Below are 25685 nucleotides of genomic sequence, written 5' to 3' on the forward strand. Positions count from 1 at the left end.
CTCCAGTTCTACTTGTGGCAATGCCTGCAGGATCAGGTGTAGAGTACAAGAAATTAAATGGCAATTCTCTATTTTCTAGGGGGACAACCAGTTCTGGGAGCTGTTAGTACTCTTACCAAGGCAGTCAGTTAGCAGCAGTCTAATGTCTAGGGGACAAACACTTTCCCATCTAAACAGAAGTAGGTGGTTGTTCTGCGGGGCAGTGCTCGCAGGCGGGAGCCCCAGAGCAGCAGGGCAGAGCCTGAGCTCTCCATCGCTTTGAGGGTAATTTGGGAAAGGATGGAGTCGGGAGCAGAGAGAGCAACTACTAGGGCTAGGGTTTAAAACTAGAGCTTTGGAAGCAGAAAAGGTGCTGGTGACATTTCCACCTACTTTGCTTTATTCAGTTGTTGCTTGCTTTCCATGTCGTGCGTTTCAGTGACTGGGTTTTCCTGATGGTGATCCATAAAGGAGCTGGGTCCTCACTCCTATTCATGATTAGTCAAGAAACCAGCCTTCAGCAGCAGCTTATGTTTGGGCAAACATGAATACATATTGCATCTTCACATATATGTCAAATCCAGTTATTTACACACTATACAGGTAGTAGACACATTTAGTCACATTCTGTCAATGAATTTCTGTGATTCCATAATCTACAGTCAGCCAAGAGACCCACAAATTTTCTAAATACCTTCTGGTCTTAGAGACATTAGAATGCAAATGTACATATTGTTGTACTGAAATGACTACCTCAAATTAAAAAAAAAAAAAAATGTTGTTAACTTCCATGCTATACAATGAATAGATTAATAATGTAAAAAATAGCAATTCCCATGGGCAAATGGACACGCAGACATGTATCAGTGGATATTCTTGCTTCAAGAATCAAATGAAAAGTCTGAATAAAGAGATTGATTACTGGAGTGTGCAGCAACTCCACATAACTCTCCTTTCCCTTAGGCAGGGGCTAGGAAATCCTGCCAAAGAGTTTAAAGCAGGTGGACTACCCCTTTACCTCATCTCCTACAGCAGCACAGCCTCCATTTCAAGTAACCTCCAGCGTTAGCTCTAACACTGCGCTGTCAAGTGATGTACTTGCTTACCTAGTCAAATACTTATTATAGCACAGTAAGCATTTTGTAAGGAATGGGAAACATATATCCTAATCCAGATAAATTAAAAGCATCAGCTTAACCTCAAATGTTTATTGCATTTCAAACAGCATTTATCAAAACAAAGAGCTCATTACAACATATGTAAGTACTGGACCATCCAAAACCCTTCATTTGGTGTGTCTCCAGCATAACAATCTCATACAAATTATTCTGAAACACACATATCTACATTAAAAAAAAAAAAAAAAAAAGACTTCACCCTGTCTGCTGAACAGAAATCAGTTCAATGTGGAAAAATCTATAGAAAAAAAATATAACACTATTAAAATATCAGTCTTAACTTCTGAATAAATAAACAAGGTTTCCGCAGTTGAATGTTTTCACTCAAATCAATGATCAGATCTCACATGCCTGCTTAAATATGTCTGACTTTGGTACTTACAAAATAACAAAGACTACAGGATGATAAACTGGATGATAGTCTAAAGCGAGACAATGAGGCATTGTTTATACAGAAGACTGAGAAACTGGTTTAACCAAAGGGGTCCATGGACATCTATTGTATGTACAAGAAGGAGATTTACTGGAGATTTTATAATTTCTACAAGGCTCTTTCCAACTGACTTCATTAACTTGAAGTAAATCAAATCATGCAGAGATCTGGCTCAGCCAGAGAGACATGCCGGGAAAGAAATAAAATGAAGAAGAACAGACACAAGATAAGCTTTTGAATCTTTGGCATTTTTCATAAACATTTTCAAGGTTTTAAAATCTGTGTATTCACCCATTTTTCCCCACACACTCACCTATAAATACATTATACATGTACTCTTCTTTATATACAACTATGTACATGCATGGATACACAAGCACACGTGCACACAAAGAGGCGTTTTTGTAGCATTTTAAACTGGGATAATCTTTTCCCTATCTTTTCACATGCAGCTGCACACAGCTTTACATGAGCAAAACACGTTCTTTATCAAAGGGAGGCACCGATCTCTTCTCCTTGGTAGCCAAAGATAGGACGAGTGGGAATGGTACAAATCTGCACCAGGGGAGGTTCAGACTGGATATTAGGAAAATTTTCTTTACCATGAGGTTAGTCAAATGCTGGAACAGACTTCCTAGAGAGGTGTTTGATGTCCCATGCCTGTCAGTACTCAAGAAGCATTTGGATAATGCCCTCAGTAACATGTTTTAATTTTTGGTAGGCCCTGAAGTGGTCAGGCAGTTAGACTTGACGATCTTTGTAGGCCACTTCCAACTGAACTATTCTATTCTAAATCAAGCCTATGAAAATATGCCTCTCCTAATTCAAAGACACAGGGGGACTTGTTACTTTGAAAAATAAACTTTTTGAAAACTCACTAAATCTGGTTAATAATCCAGTGGAAGATACTCTGGTGTTAGTTCTTCTCCCCCAGATTCATGCAACAGACCCACAAGATTCCATTATTGAACAGTGTGACTCCATTTGGATCACCAATCCATAAACAAGGCTTTACGTGTTTTACCTTTAATTAGGTAAAGACTTCCAAAGTCTTATGTTGTTAAAAAGTAACCTGTCTCCCAGGATTCCCTATTTCTTTGTACTATGAACCACGCCAGGGGATGCTGGTGGGAACTCCTGCCTGGGAATGGTAAGAACCAAGCTCCAGCTGTCGTGCTACCAATGACTCATGGAGGCAAGTCAATCCCACCATGTCCTACAGCACCTGAAAGAACAAGGGCTACATTCTCAATAAAACTGAGCAGGTTTACACATCATTCTGCAACAGTGTCCTCAGTCAAACGATACGAATAATGCTGATTATATCATTTCTATAAAGCAAAAACACGACAGCTATCAGTAAGAAAGAAATCACATTGTCCTCAGAAGAGAAAACTCTGTCCTTTTTCCTGTCTCTTCAATTGTTCATTCCCCGTAGAGTTTCACTTTCTGATCCTTTCCTTGTGAATTACCAGGAAGGACTCCAACAAGAATCAGTGGTGGAACAAAGCCTGCCCACTATTGCACAACCACGTCTTCGGACACCATGCACTTTTTCTGCACAAGAACTTGTTTCTTTAAGGCTATAAAAGTGTTTTTCTCTTGTAGCTGTAGTGTTGACCCCTCTGGATTTAGACAGAAAAACAAGAGCTATGCTGAAAATATCCGATAAGATGGAATTATAAAAGGCAAGTCAACAGAGTCTTTTCAGGTCAGTGAGTTAGGCTTTTCTGAGGTCTTTTAATCCTTTCACGGCAGAAGGTTCTCATGCATCCATTGCCAGCAATGGATCTCCAATCCAGTGTCCAAAGAGTTAAGCTTAGGGTTGACTTTTCTTCTTGGAGGAAAAAAAAAAAGAAAAAAAAAGGAAAAATAAAAGGAAAAACCCACAAGTGCTGGATGAAATATTGAGATACTACTGGAGCTCCTCACTCTTTCTGCTAATTATGATAAAAAACTTTTTAAAATGTACACTGCTTGAACAGAAGATGGGTATCAAAGACTTGTTAATTCAGAGCTTAAACCTTTCTAGGCACAGTGAATTAACTCAGAAAAGAATAGCTTTCATATCTTAATGTAAATCTGTTGGATATGTTAAAAACTGGTTCAGAGCATCTCCTCACATCAGCTCAGCTGATCTGCTACACTAAGCAGAATTATTTCTTCCTACATAAAACAGGGAGTGCTACCACATCCAGCCTTGCCTCTGCAATCAAAGACAAAAAAAAAAAAAAAGAGGGAACACAGTGGCAATATTCCCTCCCACACTCTTCTCCACCCTATGAACTAATTCGTATGTTCCATCCTGCGCTTTTGGGGCTACATCTCAGTGCCTAAAAGGCAGCCCATAAAGACAACTCAAGATAGGTGTTTATCAAAAGCCACGTCTTCCATGAAAAAAAGTCTGTGCATTGATTACAGTGTTGTTCCGAACCAAGAAGAGGAGAAGGGGGGAAGCATGTGAGCACATGTGGGAGGTACGGAGGGAGATGCTGCATTCCAAAATCTCACTGCATCCTATAGCGCACTCCGTTTCTTCCTAATGGGACTGGAGCTGCTGTATGGTTTCAATTCAGCATGCTGCACCTGTAAAAACAAATAGACATGACGTTTGCAGTTAGGTAACTTTAGCTCACTACAGTGTGTGTTAATGGCTCCCCAAGGACAAACCAAGGGAAACTAAGGAAGGTTCAAAAGTAATGAATCATTTTCTAAACACAGGAACATGGGGGATTAATTGCAGGAAGGATTTGAGAAGTCATGCATCATTTCTTGAAACGAAAATATTAAAAGCAGATTTTTCTAATGAGATACATGGGGTTCTACCTGATTTCAGCAACATAGGATCGATCTTTGGGTTTGTTTTGGTTTGGGAGTTGTTTTTCTTCTTCTTCTGAAATTAACCTATAAGTTTAATAAACTTCTCTCAGGAGCTACAACTCAAGTGGATCCCAATATGGAGTAAAATGACAATCATCAAAATGTACACAGGCCTTGGGATGCTGGAATATTTAATCATTTAAAAAAAGGAAAATATTTTCTCAAATGGAACCTGGACAAAGCTCCCTCCACCTTTCAAAACAATTTCATTTACAATGTAATAGTTAAAACATGTGTGACAAACTGATGAGGATCAGGTAATCCCAACAGCAAATTGTCTGTTGTGCTACAGAAAAGTATTCCCATTGAAACCATGGGAACCTTTTGCTGAACATGCCATCTTTTCCACTCCTCCTCTGTCTTTTGTCCAGCACATGCAGGTTGTAAATGGCTAACATACAGAGGTATTTTCCAACTCATTGCAGTACCGCAGTGAAATGATGATGCATCAACAGCACGCAAGAGGAAGCAGACAGAAGGGATTTGGAGCTGCCATGGATGACTTTTCGCTGGAGGAGTGCGTGGCTGTCACACAGGCTCACTATTTTTAGCACTAGTGGAAAACTCCTCTGAGAAGGTCTGTCCCATCGTAGGAACTTTTATCAGTCCTCCCTCATAGCAAGTGGTTATCATTTTCTTCAGAGAGCTCAAAGGTTTCGAAAATGATAGAAACCACTCAAGGAAATGTTATAAATGTAAATGTTAAATAAAGCATAAATAGAAAAGCAGCTTATCTTTAAACATAAACATTAAAAGGGCATATGCAAACCATCACTGCAAATCCAGTGCACTCTACAAGAGCAATGACAAAAAAATAAAAATACACTCAAGCTTAATGTCTCTGTGATTATTCCTGTTTAGCTTTTTTCCTCCCACCAGTCTACGGAGAGATTTCTCTCAAGTTATTAGAGCTGCCATCAACCAATCTGGTGGCCTCTTGAGATAAATGTCACCACAAGCCTTTCCAACCCTGTTTCTACCAGATGCCTCGACACTGCATGGAGGCAATTATTTTTCAGTCTCCAGCAGAGTAAAATCACTACAGGCGAGATTGTGATCCCCTTATTCACAGTAAGCAGCACCTCACTGTGAAAGTACCACGATTCACAGACGAAGGTACAATGTCAGTGGGATCCAGGGCATCAGGATCATGGCCTGAGGACACAGATTCCAGTTGATTAAAACAAAAGAAAGAATCCTTTATATCGTGTGCCTCATTACCCAGCAAGACTATTTTCCTTCCTCCAAGAGAAATAAACAGATCTTGACATTCTAAAGGACTTATTGTTCAAATAATTTCCAGGAAGATAGGCAAGATTACTGAAGACAGTGGTGTTGTTTCAAAGAAATATGAAAAGAGACGAGACTTGACTGAAAATGAGGGAGGACAGATTCTGGCTAGATTAAAAGTTATAATTCCGTAATGGTAGAAGATTGATCTCATCAACCGCAGAGTATTTTATACACATCTCAAAGCTTTCTCTAATGAAAAAGATGAGCTGAGCACTGTCCAAGGACAGCCTGAAGTTCAAGGTGGGTGGGGAGGAAGAATTTTGAGGGATGGCTGATGTGAAAAAGCATAGCAAGCACAAAATCAAGGAAATAATGCTCCCCACACTCCATTTTGAGAAAAGGGAGAATTCAGCAAAGCCTTTTGTATGGTTATCTCTATCAAAGAGACTATTTTTCTCTTCCCTCCGTACAAATATCGGAGCAGAAAGGTGACGGAAACCATAGTTCAGTAACCATGCTGGGTGATTTTCCAGATCATTTTTAAGTAGGTCTTTTCAGGATAATTTTTCTGCAATCATGCTTCTGACAAAGGATTTTGGCTCCCCTCTCTTTTAACATCCCCCTTGCCCCCCACCCTTTGTGGATTTTCCCAATTCCTTATCTCACTTATTCAAAAGTGCAATGCCATTGTATTCCCCAAGCAGAGCACTCAGCCGCTCTCAGTGCCGCTTGCTGCCTCTGTTGGTGCTGGCCATTCATTACGTACCTTTTGAACATCAGATGGTACCCTGGAGAGGAAATCTAGTAGCTCATTATTATCGATGGCATAGGGATTTCTAAGCTTCTTAGTAAATTTATTTATGCCTAGAAAAAGAAAAAAAGCAAACAAAATAATGCAACTCCTTTCTATTCCTTCCCTTCTAAACTGTTCAGGCAAGGTGAAAAAGGAAAGAAAAAATTCACAAGTAAAAATTAGTGTGAAAACAGTGCCTCAGACTTCAAGCCATGCACATGTTGCCTGTCATGTGGAATCATTCACAAATGCCTCCTGGAGGAAGTAAGGGGCATTATTTAAAAAGACATTTCTCTATTTTGGGGGTGATCCATTGTCAATATTGGAGGAAAAAAAAAAAAAAAAAAAGACTGCAGCATACATTTATTCCAGAGGATAACGTGGGGAGAGTACACCAATTTGCTACTGAGACTACTGTTAAATCTGCTATCCTACATGAGCAAAGACATTCCCCACTGCTGATGCCCAGGGAGCTGGAAGGCTCTGAAAAGAATTGGACAGGATAAAAGTTTTCTTTCCTTCTACTTCTGAAAACAAAATTTTCCTTTGCCACCATGTCTCAGAGCTTATCCTCTCTTTTTAGTACCAAATTTGACAAGCTGACCATATTCTGATGCTGTGGCAAACTGTGAAAACTTATCACGAGATTTATTTTGTTTTAATCTTAACTTGAATAATTTGGCTTATTAACTGCAGCAACAGCATTCCCAGTGTTCTCCATGGGCTTGGATATACTTCAGCTGTCAGAGGAGGTCCCCAGTCTGTAAAGAGGATCCACAGGAGCGTAATGTTCATTTTATTGTGGAGCTCATGAGGTTTTCCCTCTCCTCTCTATGAGGAAAGGGAGGGTTAAGCTGCCTCCAGCCAGCATCACCTCCACTGTATGGACCAGGATGAAAAAATGAGAAACCTGAGCACCTTTCCCAGCACTCCCCCTGCACCAGCACACACTTTTAACACCCTGCTGCCACCGCTTCCCCATTGAGAGACTGAAGTTAGTAATGTGGCTACCTAACGGTGCAGTAGAAGAACAAAGGATCATGAAGCAGAAGAAAACACCTAGCCCACTTTAAAGAAAGAACATACAAAAAAAAATCATATATCTGTTGCCTCTGAGAATCACAATAGAGCACTCAATCCTACCACACCCCCGTCCAAAATGCATACTAGTTTCCTTGAAAGTAGTTTCAAATGTGATGGCTGCTCCAGCCTTCTCCTCTCTCTGAAATGTACCTGCTTCACATCTGAGATTCAGCTTTTAAGCCATATGCTTGTAGCAAAATGCCAACACAATTTTCTGTGTACCTGATTTTTAAAAAACAGAAAATACCATAAGGTCTTTTGAGGCCTTGCCACAAGGTAGTTGTTTAACACATATCATGTTTGAAGGCCCTGTCAGTCTAGATGATGTTGAATGGATGTAGAGTTCTCATGTACTCACCATGTCCTCCATACCAGAACAATAATATTTTGTTACTGAACTTTTTTACTCCCAGCAATTTCTCTCCTTTCCTTTTGCTCTTTTTGTTCAATTTAATCCTTTATTTAATCCCCTGCTCTCCCCCCCTCCAGTGGCTTTTCACACTGGCACCTTCTCATTCCCTTTTTCTGCATCCAGGAGAGCCAAGACAGCAGCACATGGCTGAGTCCAGGAAGGTGCTAGGAGCTCCCTACAGCCCAGCACTGTGCCAGGGCAGAGCTCCTTGGTTCAGTCAGGATTACTTGCACCATTTCTGCTGTTTGACCTCAAGACTGAGATAAAACATATCACCATAAATAAGACAGAAGGCCATTTGGAGATAAGGAAGGATTTCAGCAGCTGAAATACCATCTTATTTTGTGAAAGACCACCTTACCCTTCTTCAGAACACTGCTAGGCAATTTTTCATATTTAAAAGCTCCTCTTTTACTTCATCCCAGAAAGTGACGCATTTTCATACAATTCCTTTCTGTCCCCTGCTCCAGATTGATGTTCAGTGCCTCCTGCTGGACCATGGGCACACTGCTCCTCCTGACTGAAGGGGAATTAAGAACCAAAAGGCTCCATGGTCAAGCCTCCATGGTGAAGCTCTTTAAATACACCTTGCCCACTCCCTACCATTTCCTGTCTGTGGGTTCCAGCACCAGGAAGCTCATTACTTCCCTGCATAATAATAATAGTTATACTGGAGATAGCTTATCTACACAAACGTGCCTCTTGCGGTGCTGCTGGAAACTTATAAAGAACCCTAAGAAAAGCTTAAAGCTTGCTTGATTCCATTCTGTAGATATATACTGTATTTATCACATGCATGAGAGACAGTGGAGTACTTACCCCAGATTAAAATAATGTACCTCAGCGGTATAAAGTACAAAATAACCGTTGCTGCTGCAAGGACCAGGCAGGCCAGAACAGAGAGGAAAGGCACCGTCCAGTTGAATGTGCTGTAAAGAATAACAATAATCTTTCTCAGTGTTTCTGCTCTGTACTCTGTTACCCAACAATAATTTAATGACAGCATTGCAGTGCTCAGTGTATTCAAATACACTGTAAATTGCAGACCCTTTGGAAGGCGGATAAGCCGAGTCCTGCATCTGGATGCTGTAATAGATTAAAAGCGATATCTGAGAGGCAGGTATCATGACAAGGAGAGAGGATAGTCTCTGGAGGGCTCAGTGAAGTTGTTAGCCATGTAGCAAGTTGTTTTCGTTTCTTCTCATACATGTTGCACTTGCTACACATCTCTGCTCACCGGTCAGCTCTCCATTATTCATGAGCAGATTATCTGATTTGGAGACGAGGCCATGCCGCAGGTGCGAGCCATCTGAGCTGGCTCTGCTGGGCACAGAGATGACATGAGATGTGTGTCGATGCACGACTTGACTGTGGCAGGTAGTCAGAATCAACCCCACTAATAAGTTGAATGGATTAATTACGGTTAACCTTAAAAAAGCAGAGACATTTCTCTATTGGGGAATAATGTTCTATATAAATATCTCTTAATAGTTATGTAATTGCTTCAATATCCTCACATTTTCATCAGTTCTTTACTACACTGTACAAAGGAGGCTGTCTTAGGTTGGTGGTAGTATGTTAGCATCAGTCCAAGCCTTTGCACACCACCATTTCTCCCAACGGGAGCACTTTCCAGAGGCTCAGCCACCACGGTCATTCAGAAAACAAGATTTCTTTTTCACCCAGACCATTCGTATATAAGCCCACAACATACTCGGGGTGAGCAGCCATTGCTAATGCCTCTTAGAAGTTACTTTGTCAACTTGTTCCCTCACAATATGCATCTCCATGGTACCACCAAACATTGAGATACCTGGACTACATGAATGCCAATTAGTTTGTAGGTGGATTTACAGATCTGGGCATCTGTTTCACGCAATCTGCCTGCTAACTTCACATCATGATGACGGGGAGTAGGAAGAAGATAGAACGAATGTGGACCACTCGTCAGGCTATAAAATAATATGAACTTTCCTTGACAGATAAAATTAATAGGACGGGAAAAGAATTACTTTTAAGCTTCAATAGATGTATTAAATATTAAGTAAAGATAGGTGGGAGAGGATCCATCATTATCAATCAACGTAGCTTAAGTAAAAAAAAAAAAATAGCAAAACAGCTCAATTCAGTTAAACTATTAAAACTCCCTGTGATTGCATAACTAGAGTGACAGACAGAAACTGTAGCACAATTCAGTCTGTCACTTACAGAAAACTTTGGTGGCAATTTTTTAATGGTACATTACTGTTGAGTTACAATGGAATTCTTCTGAAATTACATCGGGCCTCCACATTAATACCCAATGTGTTCTCTAAGACCATTGTTACCAAAATGAATACAAGAATTAATAGTGCTTAAACACTCTGAGTCTTCCTGCCATGCAGCTGGGCAGAACAGTGCCCTGTTCATAGTCTGGAATACATCTCTGGGCCACTTCCACCCCAGCTGGGGTGCACGGAGTGGAACCACAGCACATGGATTTGCTGTATTTTTAGTCTGAACCCAGCTCCTCATTAAAGTGTCGTTCAATCACAAACCATCACTTTGTGTTCAAAACAGAAAACAATGTGGGTCAATTAAGTGCCAATAAAGATTGGGTTATAAAAGTTTGTGTGTGTTTGCATGCAGAGGGTTTTTTTGGTGTTTTTTTTTTTTTTCTTCTTTTTTGGCTCTTCACCCTCTATCCCCTGCAGGGTCAGGAATACCCTATGTGCCTCCCATGGTGACAAGACCCAGAAAACTGCCTTCGGGCTTCCTCATGGCATCAGCAGGAAGTAGGGAGTAGATAAAATGGTAGAAAAGAACATCAATGTACTAGAAAAGGAAATAAGTGACTAGTAACCCCTGTAACCAGGGCAGGGATGGCGTGGGAAAGGCAATGCCAACCATCAATCCCTACCTACTTTCTTTGGGGGAAATGCAAAGAAAAGCCTGATACTTTTGAGTGCACATCTTCAAGAAATATTCTCCTATCATGACTCTGTACCTTATCACAGACAGACAAGATCAAACATCTGGGCAAACGGGTGAAGGTGAGAACTACACCAGCACAGCACATGGTTTCTTCTCTTTTTTATGTTTTGGAAATGTTTTTGGAGTAAAAGACTCCCTGAGAAGAAGAAACAACAATAGTACTGGCCAGGCTCTCCTGCTCTACCTTAGTCGCATTTGGATCAAGAAATTCACCCCACCTTAACTTTCCTTGCTCTTCTTCATGCAAATCATAGTTAAACAAGAAAAATCCATCACTTACTTTTTAATCCTCTCTCCAAATGATGCAATTTCTTCTAGGATGCTTTGAACAGCTATGATGACCTTTTGGACCATGTGGATTCTTTCAATTAATCCTTTTTTCTCTGATTCCTTTAAAAAAAAATATATATATATATTATTTGCTAACATGATCACAGATGTGAGGAAAGTAAGAGATTTCCAATATCACTGATGTGTCCATGAATCCAATCGTGTCACTGAAGGAAGGAGAGAAAACATACCCTGAGCTTGTTACATATAATGAACATGGAGGCATACAGTTCCTTATATTTTCCTCCTTTTCCTCAGTACAGGGGCTGAGGTTTCTTCATCTTCTAATACAAATCAAATGCAAGATTTCAAACCAGGCTTTCAAAGAAGAACCCAGTTGCACGTCAAACAGGAAGAGGTGCTGAGCACCCCTGTGTCCAGCCGACCTCTAGGGGGAGTGCTGGGTGCTTAGTGCTCCTCAAGAAAAAGGATATTCTTATGCAGAACTTTTGAATATCATTTTTTCTGAGCTTTGTAGACTCCCAACAGCCATGCTGTTTTCTGTATATAAATTAACAGCAAGATACTGAATGCAACATTTTTATTTTAACATTCTGTATACACAGACATTCTTTTACTGGAAAAAGAAAAGAATCAAAGGAAAAAATGACATTTTCCTTTTACAGAAGCCATCTCACAACTTCATTTCTTACTGCTTATTTTAGGCAACAACATTACAGGACATTACTACACATGTGCAGAAATAAAAAGGAAGCACAGAATGAATTAAAAATCAAAATGACTTAAATCAGCCTTGGAAATCAGTATACAATTATCAGCATTCAGCATTTCTTTGCCAGCAATCTAACACACATACAGGCATGCAAATTGGTGTGGTTGCAGATATTCTAGCAAGAAATCAGCAAAACATTCACTTATTACAAAATGCAGAGCCCTGGACACTGATTTTACATCACTTTTAGACTCTCCAAAACCAGCTCAATTTAGAAGAAAAAAAAAAAAAGAAAAGAAAATTTAAGTTGTGTTTTAACCCCTCAGTGTCCAGAGAGGGGAGATGCTGATACAATGCAAGTCGCACCCATTTTTCCTCCATGGTCCCCACTGGCCAGGGCAGAGCAAGGGGTGGGTGAGAGTAAGAAGGACCAGAGACATTCAGATCAACACTGGCTGAAATTCTGCCTCTGCGTTGAGAGCCCACAATATTTTGCTGTGCAGGAGAGAGGATCAGAGGCTAGTTACAGCTGCAATAGGCCACAGAGGTGAAGTCTCATTGCTACAGACTTTTTTACATTAGCATGCTGTGAGAGGGTCTGCGTGCATCTGAGACAGGGCACGGCACTATATCTGTGTGTGCTAAAATAACATATGAACCATCCTTGGATGCTAAGAGCCAGACATGACAGCATGGCCCCTGTAACCCTTAAAAGCAAAGGTTTGAATTACTTACTGCACATTTCTCTTCACAGTAATTTTTGAGCTTAAAAAGCCAGCCAAAACCACCATGGAGTTATCAAGCTCCAGACATTTGAATATTTGCCTTTAGGTTGTAAGTGAGTGCACAATGAATAGAAGCAAGATTTTTAAATAATCACACATTTGGGTGTGAAAATGAGTATTTTTACATTAATAAAACAACCAACAAAAATGAAACCCTTCGGGTGTGAAATAACCCCAGAACAAAATAAATAAATAAATAGTTAGTTTACGTGAAAATAGCACCAAAAAGTCATTTTCACACAACTCCAGTTATAACCTTGTTAGGCTTAAATGTAAATGACACATTAGGATTATTTTTAACTATTCCTTCACTAGAATGGTGCAACAGTCGCTTAGTCATAGTTGGCTTTTATGCACCAAACTTGCAAGTAGAAGTTTAGAGCAGTTCATGGAGAAGCAGCCAGTGGGAATTTCATTCTATCCAAATTCAGACAGAGGGGTAAAGGAACCGTTTCAGACAGTGATATTCCAGGGCAAGCCTACTCTTGCTACCCGGAGCTGCAAGGAAGATCATCTGACAACTCTATCTGCATCACGCTGACTTCATTTACACATCTTCGACTGAGCTTGGAAACATAGTGATAATGCACTTTAATCAATACAACATAACTTCTGCTGCAGCCACCAAGCACGCTAAAAAAATAAAACAGGAGCCACCAATTCATGGGATACAACAACAATTGTAGGCATATCTTTACCTAGCACGCACACTAAAATCATCCCTAGTTTGGTTTTTTTTTTTTTTTCTCCGAATTTTAATACAAAATATGCCTAACCAAGGAAAAGGCAGTCTAGGACTAGACAGCCTTGTAACTGAACTCAGTTATTGGACAATAAAATGGGCTACCACTGCCCATGCTCTATGTATAGCACATCTGTGCATAATGATTTCAAAATTAGTCAATGTCTTTTCTTTGTAATTATTGTTTTGTTCTGGAAACCTGCAGTCTAAACACACCCACAGGATGATTAGGTCACCAGTAAAGCAGCAGAGAAGCAGAGAAATGAAGTATGATAAATGGGATTTTCCAAATTATATAGGTTTTTGAGAGCTGCATATGCTTTCTGAAGTCAGGACCTCACAAAACATAGTCAGAAGCAGTAAGAGTGTTTGTAGTCCACCAAAAAGACAGTCATTGCTCCATTTATTAGCAAATGGGCAACTGCCATGCAGAAGTCTATTTTTGAGCATTTCCATATTTGTGGAAGATGTAAAAAATAATCGTAAATTCATCTTCCACTAAAAACACTTTTCCTATCTGTGGAAGGTCCCCTTCAACCCAGATAATTTTTCTCCATCCTCCTGAGAAATCATTCTTTCCTGATTTCTTTTGGACTCAACATATTATGCTGCTTGAAAACAGGATTTGGATACCTATGGTTCAAAACCACAGCTCAGTATATTTTCCTTGAATTAAAAATAAAATATCCTGCCTGTTTCTGGCATTTTTTTCTACAGCCAGTCATGAAACTTCCTTCCCTTCAAGGCCTTTTTCTTCTTTATTTCTTAGCTGATTACAGCACTGTGGGTGGACCAAAACTAGCCTGGAGCCTCTGGGAAAGAATTAACTCCATCAAAATGAACTTACAACTGAGAATTAATTATATAATCAGTGTGCTACTTCAAATCTTCCTTGCATATCCTGATTTAAGAAACCTTCATTTCTACATTAATTGCCTGAACAAAAACACAAAAGGGGTCTTACAAAAGATTAAGCTTGTCAGGGAAAGAAGGAAAAAAAAAAAGGCAAAAAAGCAGCAAATTCAGAAATTAAGTCTTTTGTGTCCAGTTAAGGCACATCAGCTTGAACTTTTACATGAAGACTTGAAATCTCTCTGCCCTACTGAAAACTGCTTCTAGATTTTTCTTTCTGAAATACTTAACTGTTAACAAACAGAACATGTAAATGCACACAGAGTTACTACAGTTCTGTGATCTTTTTTCCCCTTCCGACAATGCTGTGCTGCTCCCAGATGTTTGGGGACGGTTGCAAAAGAAACTCTCATGAGTGCAAAATTAATGCACATCCAGTGATGGAGACTTTGAAAGTGTGCGATACGTGGCCAGGAGGGGACACCTCCAGCAATTCATGACTGGTGAGCTACAGACCATGAGACCTACAGAGGAAGAGACTGTATTTTATTAAATTACCAATCATTTGCTCTGCCCTGCAACAGAGACCAAATAATGCTAGTTATTGAATCTGCTCTGGGGTGAAGTATTCAGTACTGAATTGAAAACATGGATGGTGGAGTTCTACTACTTCTTGTGATCATTTGTTTCTTTGATTAATAGCTGTCATCTATACAAAAGCTAAAAGCTGTTCCCTATTTTTTTTTAATTCATCCTTCAGATTTTTTTTTGTTGTTGTTGTTCTGGATACATCCAGAAAAATAAGTAACAAATGGAAGAGAAAAAAAATTAAAATTGTCCTAAGTGTATTTTTGATGTATACTGCAAATATCGTATGTACACAACTAATATTTTAGGTTTGAAGTTACTTACAACTTCTAAATACTTCACTTGAATTTCATATAAAACACTCACAAAAAGAAATCTTGCATGCCATTTTCAAACAAGTGGTATTCATCAGCAAATTTTTGGCATGCCAAGGGAAACTCAATATATAAAGCTGAAAAACACTGGGGGCAAGGACAAGGAATAAGGGGAGGAGAAAGAACAAACAAGGATACAGGGATTAATGTGAAAGGAGGAAGAAGGACACAGGCAAACAAATCAGGATTGAAAATTTAGAATATTTTCAGGAATAGGAAGAATTAGTCTGCCTACCTTGGGCTGGCCTAGCTTTCAGGATTAGCTTTTTTACAGTAGCTATTCCACTATGTCACCACTGTTACAAGCACATTAGGGCAATTTTTGCCAGGATTTATCCCTTGTACTGGATATGAACTCCCCAGTGTGTTACCAATGAACAAGACTGACAGAAAGGGGAAAAGAAGAAAAAAATTCAGGCGTGCGTGCTTTTTTGCTCCACTATTCCTCTGGGTTTTGAAAGCCATGCTGTAGTTATTTAGAGAAAAGGAGACTTAACCAAAGTTGGATTTCACTTGCAACTTGCTCTGTGCTTGACTGCGGAACTCCAAACTTGCCGCTGTCTGGCAAAACCCATGCCAAACAACATCTTAAGGCCAAAATACTTGTAGATGAAGAACTTCTGAAACCAGAAAGATTTTATTGGCTATAAACAGCAGACCACTGTCCTCTATTGTCTGCAGGGAACCGTTCACTAACAGCTTCAGTCTAGCAGCAGAATGAAGCTCTTGTGGGAGGTGGCAGCCATGGAGTGACAGACAGTCTCTTGGTAGCTAAAATGAATTCCAGGCAGAGCTTTGAAAACAGACACCACAGCAACCTTGAACTGGATCCTGCCTTCAGTGGGAGCCAAGGGTGGCTGAAACAATCCCAGCAATCTGCCTTGCTGAGTCACTGTCTTGCCCTGTGTTGTGATGTCTGCTGCGAGTCAAGGAGGGCTTCTCGGCTCCTACAGGGGAACGGGCACACAGAGGGGATGGCTGCCAAACTCTGAGCGATTGCCTCGTGCAGTCCCAAAACTGTGCATCACAGGATCGTTTTGTTTATTAACACCATACTGCAAATGTGCCTGCCTGGCTGTGGAAATTTAGTGAATCTGAGTGTACTTGAAATAATTACCAAATAGAGGAAATGCAACACATACAGGTCAATTTATGCTCTCAGTTAAAAAGGTGTGAAATCTGGAATAATTCCACCAGAGCTAATAGATTTACTTCAGACTGATATGAAGGAGAGCACCATCAGCCTTAAAAGGACATATTTCAAACACAGGGCACATCATCCTACAGCTAAGTCTGGGGGGCCACTGGCGAAACGGCCAAAGACAACCACGTCACGCCTTATTAATGAATGCTCATGGAAAACATAGCACCACACTTCCTTTGCTTACGTTAAACAAATTTCATCTATGTGCAGAGGACCAGAGAGCCTCCTAAGCCAAACCAGAGTTTAAGATTCTGTGGAGAAGCTTAAATCATGACTCTGTTGCTTTCCCACCGGACAGACGTGAAATACAGAGGGTTTAAGATGCATTTTCTGTACTTGTACACATTTGCATAGAGATATAAACCCGGAGTCTGGCGATATTGCTACAAGTCTTAAAGCAATATCAACAGTCACAACAGAATAAAACACCATTTATGTGCACAATGACTAAAAAGAAAAAGCTCATCATTCATCTTTTATCTAAAAAAAATGGAAAGGGGAAAGGAAACAACTTTAAGCAAAAAAAAAAAAAAGCGCTTTCTCCTGGAAATACACATGAGACATAAGAACAATTGCACAGTGGTTAGACTTAAACTACTGGATCATCATCTATAATCTAGGCAATGATCTTTAGCAATTTGGGGTACAAGAGGAAGATAGACCTATTCATACATCTGCCAATTCAAAAGAAATTTTAAAAACATTTTAAATACTTGGAATTTTTAAGGGACAAGAACTCCCTAAAGCTTATGAGCTCAGCCTGGAAGCCTGATTGATGCTATATAATATTCCTCCAGAGATTTAGAGAAGTTAAGAGTGTTAGTTTACCTACCTGCAGGGCAAACAGAAGAATTTTAGACTGCATAGGGCTGCTAAGGTTTATATTTGAGGAGAGCCATGCAACAGTCCCTAGGATATATGGAAATCCTCTGCCAAGTCTCTGCCTTAAATTTCTCTATCTTCTCACTCCTATACCTATGGATGGTTTGACTGCTGGTGGGCCATGATGATGAGAAGGATTGTACCAAGGTATAGGATGCCTATGGATCACAGTGTTCCCAAACAATGCCACACTGTAAAAGAGAAATAACAGACCATCTCTCTCCCAGTTTCTGGTACAAAGGAAGCTTTGCAAAGATGAAAGCATAACCAGAGCAACCCCTGCACTCTGACTTAACCAGAAGTTGATTAGGTTAATAGGAAGCTTGGAGAAAACTTACAGAAGCCATAATTGTGTCTTAAGTGACATCTGGGAACTTTTATTACTTTAGCTGAGATGGTTGCAAGACAGGACAATTGTGTGTGCTTAGAAGCGCATCCTCCAGCTTTGCAATGAGTATACCTCATGCAAGCAACAGAATCTGTCCCGTAGTATTTATTATAGCTGATGGAGAAGCCTAACTTATTCATGGTCTGTACAATGACTTGTTAGGAAGCAGTAAGAGAAGAATCAGAGAGTCCACTGAACAGAAATCAGCAACTTAAGGGAGTCCACACCTACACAAAAACACACCTTGTTTTGTTTTTTAATGACGCAATCTTGGCCACAATTTTGTGGAGAAGGTGGGTCAGCCTTGTTAGTCTGAACATAACCTTTGTATTATGGAGTATTTTCAAGCCTTTACCATCATTTCTCTTCAGTAATCTCAATGGGAGATGTTGAAACATTATATTGCAATTGTGGTATTGAAGAGAAAAGGAAAAAGACTAATGAAATTATTTATACTTTCAGGGAAGAAAACAATGAGATGATATTGTCTTGTATGACCTTTCCTAAGTATGGGGATATAGCATCTTACACAATAGACTCTTGGTTCATGTTTCAATTACTGACCTTTACTGTGGAGAAAATTAATGCAATTTTCATCGTAATCCACCCGTACAAATAAGATCCATACGGAAGGTTTCCACATGCTGAATCTAACACAAATGGAAAATGTCAGCTGTTTGCTACTGGATGAATTTGACTTTAATTTGTTCAGCTGCAGTCTTTTTGAACTATACTGATAAAAGTTGGTACATTTTTGGTACCTATTTTTGACAGAGAACTTCGTACATTAAAAATACTGAGTTTTGCTTCTTTGGGGACCCCACCCCCCAAAAAAAATAGCCATGAGGTACTAAAAATTTCTTGTAAGTTGCCAGCTGACTTGGCTTGAAGTCACAGTGTCATCTAACCCTTCCCTATTACATCCCATTAGCCAGGCACGGCTCTGTTGGCTCATCACTGGATGGAGACCCTCCAAAACAAAACAGGAAGTGCTGTTGATTTATTTTTGTCCGATTTTCTTTTAACTCAGTTACCAAATCTGGAAATAGTAGTAACTGTTCCACCACACTATCACCCCCTATTTTAGAGGAAATGCAAACTTTTATCCAGACAACTTAAGATCACAAGAAGACTCCAAAACTCTTTCCAGTTGGGTACTATGCCACACTCAATCAACAAGGTGACCATCTGCTCTTGAAGCTTTACAGTTGTTGTCAAAAAAAAAGAAAAAAAAAAGTAAAATAAATAGAAATGGTCAACAATCAGATGACTCACAATCTACGCTGCAAGCAACTTGTCTATACCTTTCTACTGGCGGGCAAAAGATATTTCAGTGATGTAATTTTAAAACAATCCTTATTCAGACAGTCTGACAGACCCCAGAGCTGACAGGACACAGCCTGAACTCTACATCCAAGATGGCACAAATCCGAGAAGGCATTCATCTATCCAGCAGCTTATGCCAAAGGGACACATCTCTCTTATCTTTTACAGTCCTCCATGATGTTATTCGGAAAGGGCAGAGAGGGAAAGAACGGGGGAGTAGGCAATTAAGCCCTGTCATTTAAGACAGATAGTTTAGGTGGAGGGAGTTAATCTGCTCTTGGGTTTTGAACTAAGCATCTGTGTATTTATAATTTGTAAACAGTTCGTCTCTTAGAGGGTGTGTTACAATTCCCAGAAGCATGGTCTGTTATGTCTAACTTGCAGCAGAACCCAGAAAGGCTATGTGTGCGACTATTTTCGTACAACACGATGATAGGAAACAGAAACAGTGACCTCGTATACTACAACCCAACTAACAGATTTCAACTTTAGGAGTTCTTGTATTAGGGAGGAAAAAAAAAAATACACAGACTTCTTTTTAAAGTATAGTTGTCTGTTTAAATGTTGACATTGCAATGAGATAATGTCATAAAATTACATTTTTCTTACACTCCCTAGAGAGCATTGGCCACCCTCAGACTTGGAAAAGTCACTTAGAATAACCTAATGTACTTAAAGATGCAAGTCAGAGTGCACACATGGTCTAACAGTGGTGCAAAGGGAATGTACCCAAGACAGCATGAAGACATTAAGGCAATGCTACAAAGCGTATGACGTGGGACATGCATAATGGTTGGCAATTCTCTACTAATTCTATGTCTGAATCTCATAGACACATAACACTAGTATACAACGAATACAAGTTATGAATTATCATTGCTGTCATATTGGGATAGAAAGCATTATCTTGATCAGAAAGCCTGATGGAGGTGTCCACTGTGAGTTGCTTTAATTATTTCTTCCAGCTCTCCATTTCTAAGGGCCTTTACTGCATGAAATAGAGATAGGGGCAATGTTGATTACAGCAAAACGGTTGAGCCAAATCATTGACAGCTCAACATTGACTCTCAGGATTTTTCCCAGACTACCACACTTAGTCAAAATAAACTAAAAAAAGAAAATGACAGTGGAGTTGTTTAGCAGGGGGCAAAAATGCAAAGTGATTAGATCCATACTTAAGTGACCCAGATGAATTTATAGAGAACCAAAGTCACAGGAGTTATATCCAGGGTAAATCTGACCTAGAATATTTTGGTTTGCAGCAATTAGCCTGTTGCACATCACAGGCAGAGAACTGTATATGTATTTAATACGTTTTTACATCTTTTTCCACTTCAGCACTTGAAAGTAAAAATACTGGAAAACTAAAAAAGAATAATGTAAATAGGATTAGTTCCAGAGAATAACGTTACACATTTAAGCATCACACAAAAAATACAGGCTCAACATATACAGGCATCTAACATTGGGTACCCACAAAATAGAAATTATCAAGTTTTAGAGGGACAATATTCCTTTGAAAATAATTCAACTTTCGTTTAGCAACTTCTGCTTAATTCCAGATATTGGTCCATTTAGTTGACCAATTTTACAGTGCAAAGAATGAAACATAAATAAGAGCATTTAAATGATTATTGTGCATTGCAAGAAACCTGTAATTCAACTGGATTGTCTAAACTTCAGTTTATAACTTTGATGGGTTTCTGGTTGTTCATCAAAATATAACAACCGCAGAAGAGCAGGTTAAATTTAAATAACTATTTCCATCAATTAGTGTGCTGAGCTTCAAGAGTCTTTGACTAAGAGTTAAGGTACACTTGCTAACTGTGGTATTGATTTCCTTCTCAATGATCAACAATTTCACTATAACACTCTTAAAACACAGAATATTCAAGAAGCACTTATTAACTTAGTATGCAATTTGAAAGTTTCACATTGCCTTGTGAACATTTTCTTCCTAACAGCTAATGTTCCTTTGCATGCTGTTGCTCGTTAAATAATTCCTCACCTTTTAGCTCTGAAGTATTTATAGATTATCAGATCCTCCTTCACTTACTTATGTTTTTTCAAGCTGTATACATTAAATTCTCTTAATCTTTCTTCATATGTCATGCCCTCTAATCCTTTTATCATTTGTCACTGTGGTTTGATAAACTTGAAAAAAATCCAATGAATTTTTCATAGTGAGAAGAATGAGTAAGTATGCTCTAATAAAATGAGGAACAGGCCTCGCCAATTCCCATTCTTTCTACATTTCAGCCAACAAACTAAAACCATTTTTTCCCAGGCTCTAAAAGAAATATTGAGAAAGCTCTAAGCTGTCCTCCAGAAATTACAGCAATTCTGGCCTACAAGAATGGAAATACTAAATAATTTGCAGTAAGCCATCAGTGCAGACTGCCTATCCAACACTTGCAATGGAAGCGATGAGGGATTTTATGTACTTACCTTGTCCACCCATAACCATATGGACATATACGTGAACATGTGTTTTATGATTTCAAGCACACAGCAGCAACTGCTCAGATTCAAATGAAGTTCACAGGTCTCATACAGGTAATGCCATTATTGAATGTTATACAAACCAACCAACCTTCTCAATCTTTCAAGTTTGCTCATCAGCAATAAGGTAACAATTGTTTTCCCATTTAATACAGATAATGAATGGAGGTCTCATGGGGATAGGCCGGTGGGTTTGTGCTTTCCTTCCACTTTCCTTCTGATTCTAGCTAACTTATCATCATGAAATATGCTTACCTTATCATCTTCGTCGTCATCTTCATCCAAGCCCATAAGATCCTGCAAAAACAGATGCCCATATTAGAAAACATAACACTTAATTCTCAGTGGCAGGCAATGTTCAAAAAGCTTATGATACTCCCACAACGTTTCATTACACAGTTTTCTCCCACTTCTATTACAAGTCATTAACAAACCCACCACTTTCACCTTTCAGAAATAATGTTTTGTATTCAAGGACTTTTTTTGTGATGGCTTGAACAAAGCATGCAATGCCCTATACAAATTTTAAGTCTACATAAAGCATTAGTGGTTGTGTCCAGTAGTTTGAAGGCAACAGGCTTTCAAATTCATTGCCAACTTTAACTATCTGTAAACAGCTTTGTTCTTAGTCTGACAAATGAACCAGTCGGCATGTCAAGGCTGAGAACTCTATACTCAACTTGTTCCATCCTCCCTGATACAATGACTGCTCCCTCTCTTTAGGGCCATTACTGAAGCATTAGATGGTAGAAAATACATTAGTACAAACATAATCAATCTCATGAATCACATTCAGATTTCTATGCAGCATTATTTTCTCCCTTTAATTTCTGTGCTGACAGGTAGGGGAGAAAACAAAAGACTTGTCTATGGCTTGAAATTAGGAGCACTTGGCTTTCAATTCAGGTATTTTATAAGCTGAGCCTCCAGGTTTTTCTTAGTTATTTAATAGGTGTATTTGAATCAGCGTATTACAAGTTTAAATACAGATAACTATAAAAGAATGTGAAGAATCAGAATAAAGGATGTTTGGGATTTGGTTTTTATCCTTTTCCAGAAAAATGGTTTCATCTAGTACACACAAGGTACGGAGAGCTCAGATATCCAGACTTACTCTTTGGCTCTCTCCAATACCCAGAGTAGTTGAATTAACAGTGATCATGGTTTACATTTCTATAGAAGCTCCCATCTGTAATTCATAAAGCATTTTACCAATATTCACGACTTTAGCCTCCTGGCAATTGGATCATACCTACAAGGTTAATACTGTTATCCCCATTTTATAGCACAGAAATCAGAGAGAGAATATAACATCCTCTTTTCCAAAAACTCTTGTTCTCTTTCTTCTATATACATAAAATGTGCACGCTGGCACACACAAAACAAAAGTAGTGCCAAGATCTGAAGAAACAAAAAATAAATAAATGAATGTGCAAAAAACATTGGTATTTTGAAGAAAACCTTTTGTCATCTGCAAGACAGATGTGACTAGAAGTAGCACCTGATTGTCTGTTTTTGACCTACAGATGGTTAGAATCACAGGCACACATAAAAAAGAAATCAGGTAATATTAAAGGCACTTTGACTACTTGTTCCATATGATCCCAATCCTACAAAGCACTTAGGCAGATGTGTAATTTTGCTTATGCAAAATACACCCCTGAATTCCACAGTATCTCATTGCTTGCAGGATGTGTGTGACAGAAAAAGGGCAAACCTTCTGCTGGACCTTTCTTCAGTACTGCTACGATTAACTTGCATTTTCAGACAAAAGCTTTTTGAAGCATCTATCCCAATGATGTGCTGCTCAGTCTTGCTGACTTATGTGAGACTCTCCTCACTTGAATACGCAACAAATTCACCATAGGAGAAATGGTAGGTGTTGAGAGCTAGTGTTCGTGTATTTTTTCCTGGGTAACCTAGCATTATTTTATATTGCCTTTTGTATAAAATAAAATAAAATAAAAGTTTGGCTGGGATTCTCCCACATAGGAAGTTCTCATTTTCTTGATGAAATAAAGTAGTCACTGGAGACATACAATATCTTTCTATGTTATTCTGGACTTAGATGCAATTGGAGAAAAACACTTCTCTTACCATTTATCTTCAAATCAAGTCTATATCCTGGTCCCTATAGCATGACTTGCCCTGTGTTCCAACAATCTTTCCATATGGAGATAGATCAAAACTGAACTAAAAGCAACTTTTGTTGCTAATACAATAGCAATTGACCTTTTTTAATCCTAGGATAGTATTTGTCTATATAAAATCTGTGCAATCGATTTGTGTAAAGGTAGGCTTCAGGGTACAAATGTCAATCATCTTTTCATCAGAAATTAGAAGATTTAGGTCAGCTTATATTTCATTATTGTACTTGTTACACATTCTAAAATGGAACATTATGGAAATCCATGAATTTATCCTCTTCTTAAACTGTAATTACTATTGTTATGCAAGTAAAGACAGTGGGCAACAACAGTTTAATATCTCAACAGCTGCAATTTGCAACATGTAAATATTTGTGTATTTTAATCTTTATTTTTTTTCTCCTAAATCAAGTTAAAGAACTGAAGGTTAACTTTAAAAAAAAAAAAGAAAGAAAACACATTTATCATTTAAAATTGGGGGACAGGTAGGAGGAGTAAGGTTTTCTTCTTGAAGTCTCAGATAATCCAACAAGGTTTAAAAAACAACAAACTTCACTTTCAGCTTGTATTGACTTTCCTCTTCTGTGAATCATGAATCATCAGTGTGATGCACTGAGAGTGTAAGAGCAGTGGGGGCATGGATTTTGGGGTCTTGTCATGTAAGTCTCTCTTAATTCAACTTAGTTACAAAATCACTGCAAATCTTTATAAGTGAAATCCCCCTCCTACACACTCTTCTCTTCTTCCCCCTAGTACACTGAATGGTTTATTGCTTGAATTGAATCAGAAAAATTGAGAGGGTGGAGGTTTCTTTTCAGTAACTTTGAAATAAAAATGTTTAGCTACACAACTAGCTTGATACCATTAAAATGCATGACAACTTGCTCAAGGGCAAATTCAAGCTGGGTCTGCCAGAAACGTTACTGCGATTTTACTTGCCTGGGCATCTTGGGTGTTGTTGACCTTCCCTGCTCTGACGAGGGAGAAGTTGTATGCAAAGAGCACCAGCAGAGCCAGGGGCACCATGTACAGTTCCACGCTCCACACGGTGACCACAAATACCTGGGAGAAATAAAGCAACAGAAGGGAGCATAGAAGTATTTAAGTAGAAAGACATACAAAGAAGGCCTTTCAGTCATTATCCTGATGTGCATTCATCCTTGAATCTCTCTTAACCTCATTCATATTCTTATTTTGGCAAAGAAAATCTGCTTGCAAAATGTACTCTCTTTCTATTCTGTTTGAATCCATTAGGCTCCTATTTGTTAGCTTCTCCCTCCCTGTTTTTGGTGAAGGCCATAACATAAGTTTGGTCCAAAGGCATTATTCACTCCTTCCTGGGACTTCCTAAAGCCTGAACGCTCTTTGTCGTTAATGCTAGAGCATAATAGACCCACTTAAACCTGCTGCACTTCATCAAACCCTAATTGCCAGCCCGTCTTTCACAGACTAGAGGAGTTTCTTCCTCTTGTGTAACAGGAGCCTTCCATCTCTCCAGTTGCTCAATGAGGGATGCTTAGCAAATTCATTTTCACCATTAACCCGCCTGTGTTCTTGGCATAGCAACACAGAGAAAACACCATCACCTTCCAGGAAGCAAGGCTCTAGGTTGCATGTGATGCATTATTTTGGGAAGGGATCCAGCTATCCTATTCTCCATTCCCATACACGCCATTTTCCAGCAAAGCATATTCTGATTTCACTGGTTTCTTGGGGTCTCTTTACCTAGAAAGTGTACGAGTTTGTACCTTCAGAGTGGTATCTGACAAAATCCACTAATAGCAAAAGCAGAAACAAAATTTTGAAGTTCTGTTCTGCAATTTGGATCAGCAAAACATGTAACCAATATGATGGGGAATTGAAAAAGCAGTTAGTATTTTTCAAAAATATGATACCAAGCCAAACTGCAATCCTATCTTACAAGTACC

At 39.1% G+C, this 25685-nt stretch overlaps 1 protein-coding gene across 14 annotated transcripts in view; it reads right to left on the reverse strand.

Annotated features, from left to right (window-relative positions):
• Positions 1-1172: 1172 nt before the first annotated feature.
• The window catches only part of MCTP2 (multiple C2 and transmembrane domain containing 2), a 154127-nt gene continuing 129614 nt past the window's right edge, over positions 1173-25685 (reverse strand). For all 14 annotated transcript variants that reach the window (XM_067003522.1, XM_013181924.3, XM_067003521.1 and 11 more), the window contains 6 exons: positions 24697-24819; positions 21866-21907; positions 11245-11354; positions 8811-8920; positions 6470-6567; positions 1173-4176 (listed from right to left, as the gene is read on the reverse strand). In XM_067003522.1, coding sequence (XP_066859623.1) covers positions 4108-4176; positions 6470-6567; positions 8811-8920; positions 11245-11354; positions 21866-21907; positions 24697-24819 — 552 coding nt within the window. In that variant the 3' untranslated portion in view covers positions 1173-4107. The remainder of the gene's footprint in view (positions 4177-6469; positions 6568-8810; positions 8921-11244; positions 11355-21865; positions 21908-24696; positions 24820-25685) is intronic.

Source organism: Anser cygnoides, chromosome 11, assembly GCF_040182565.1.
Source record: "Anser cygnoides isolate HZ-2024a breed goose chromosome 11, Taihu_goose_T2T_genome, whole genome shotgun sequence".
NCBI classification, from domain to species: domain Eukaryota; kingdom Metazoa; phylum Chordata; class Aves; order Anseriformes; family Anatidae; genus Anser; species Anser cygnoides.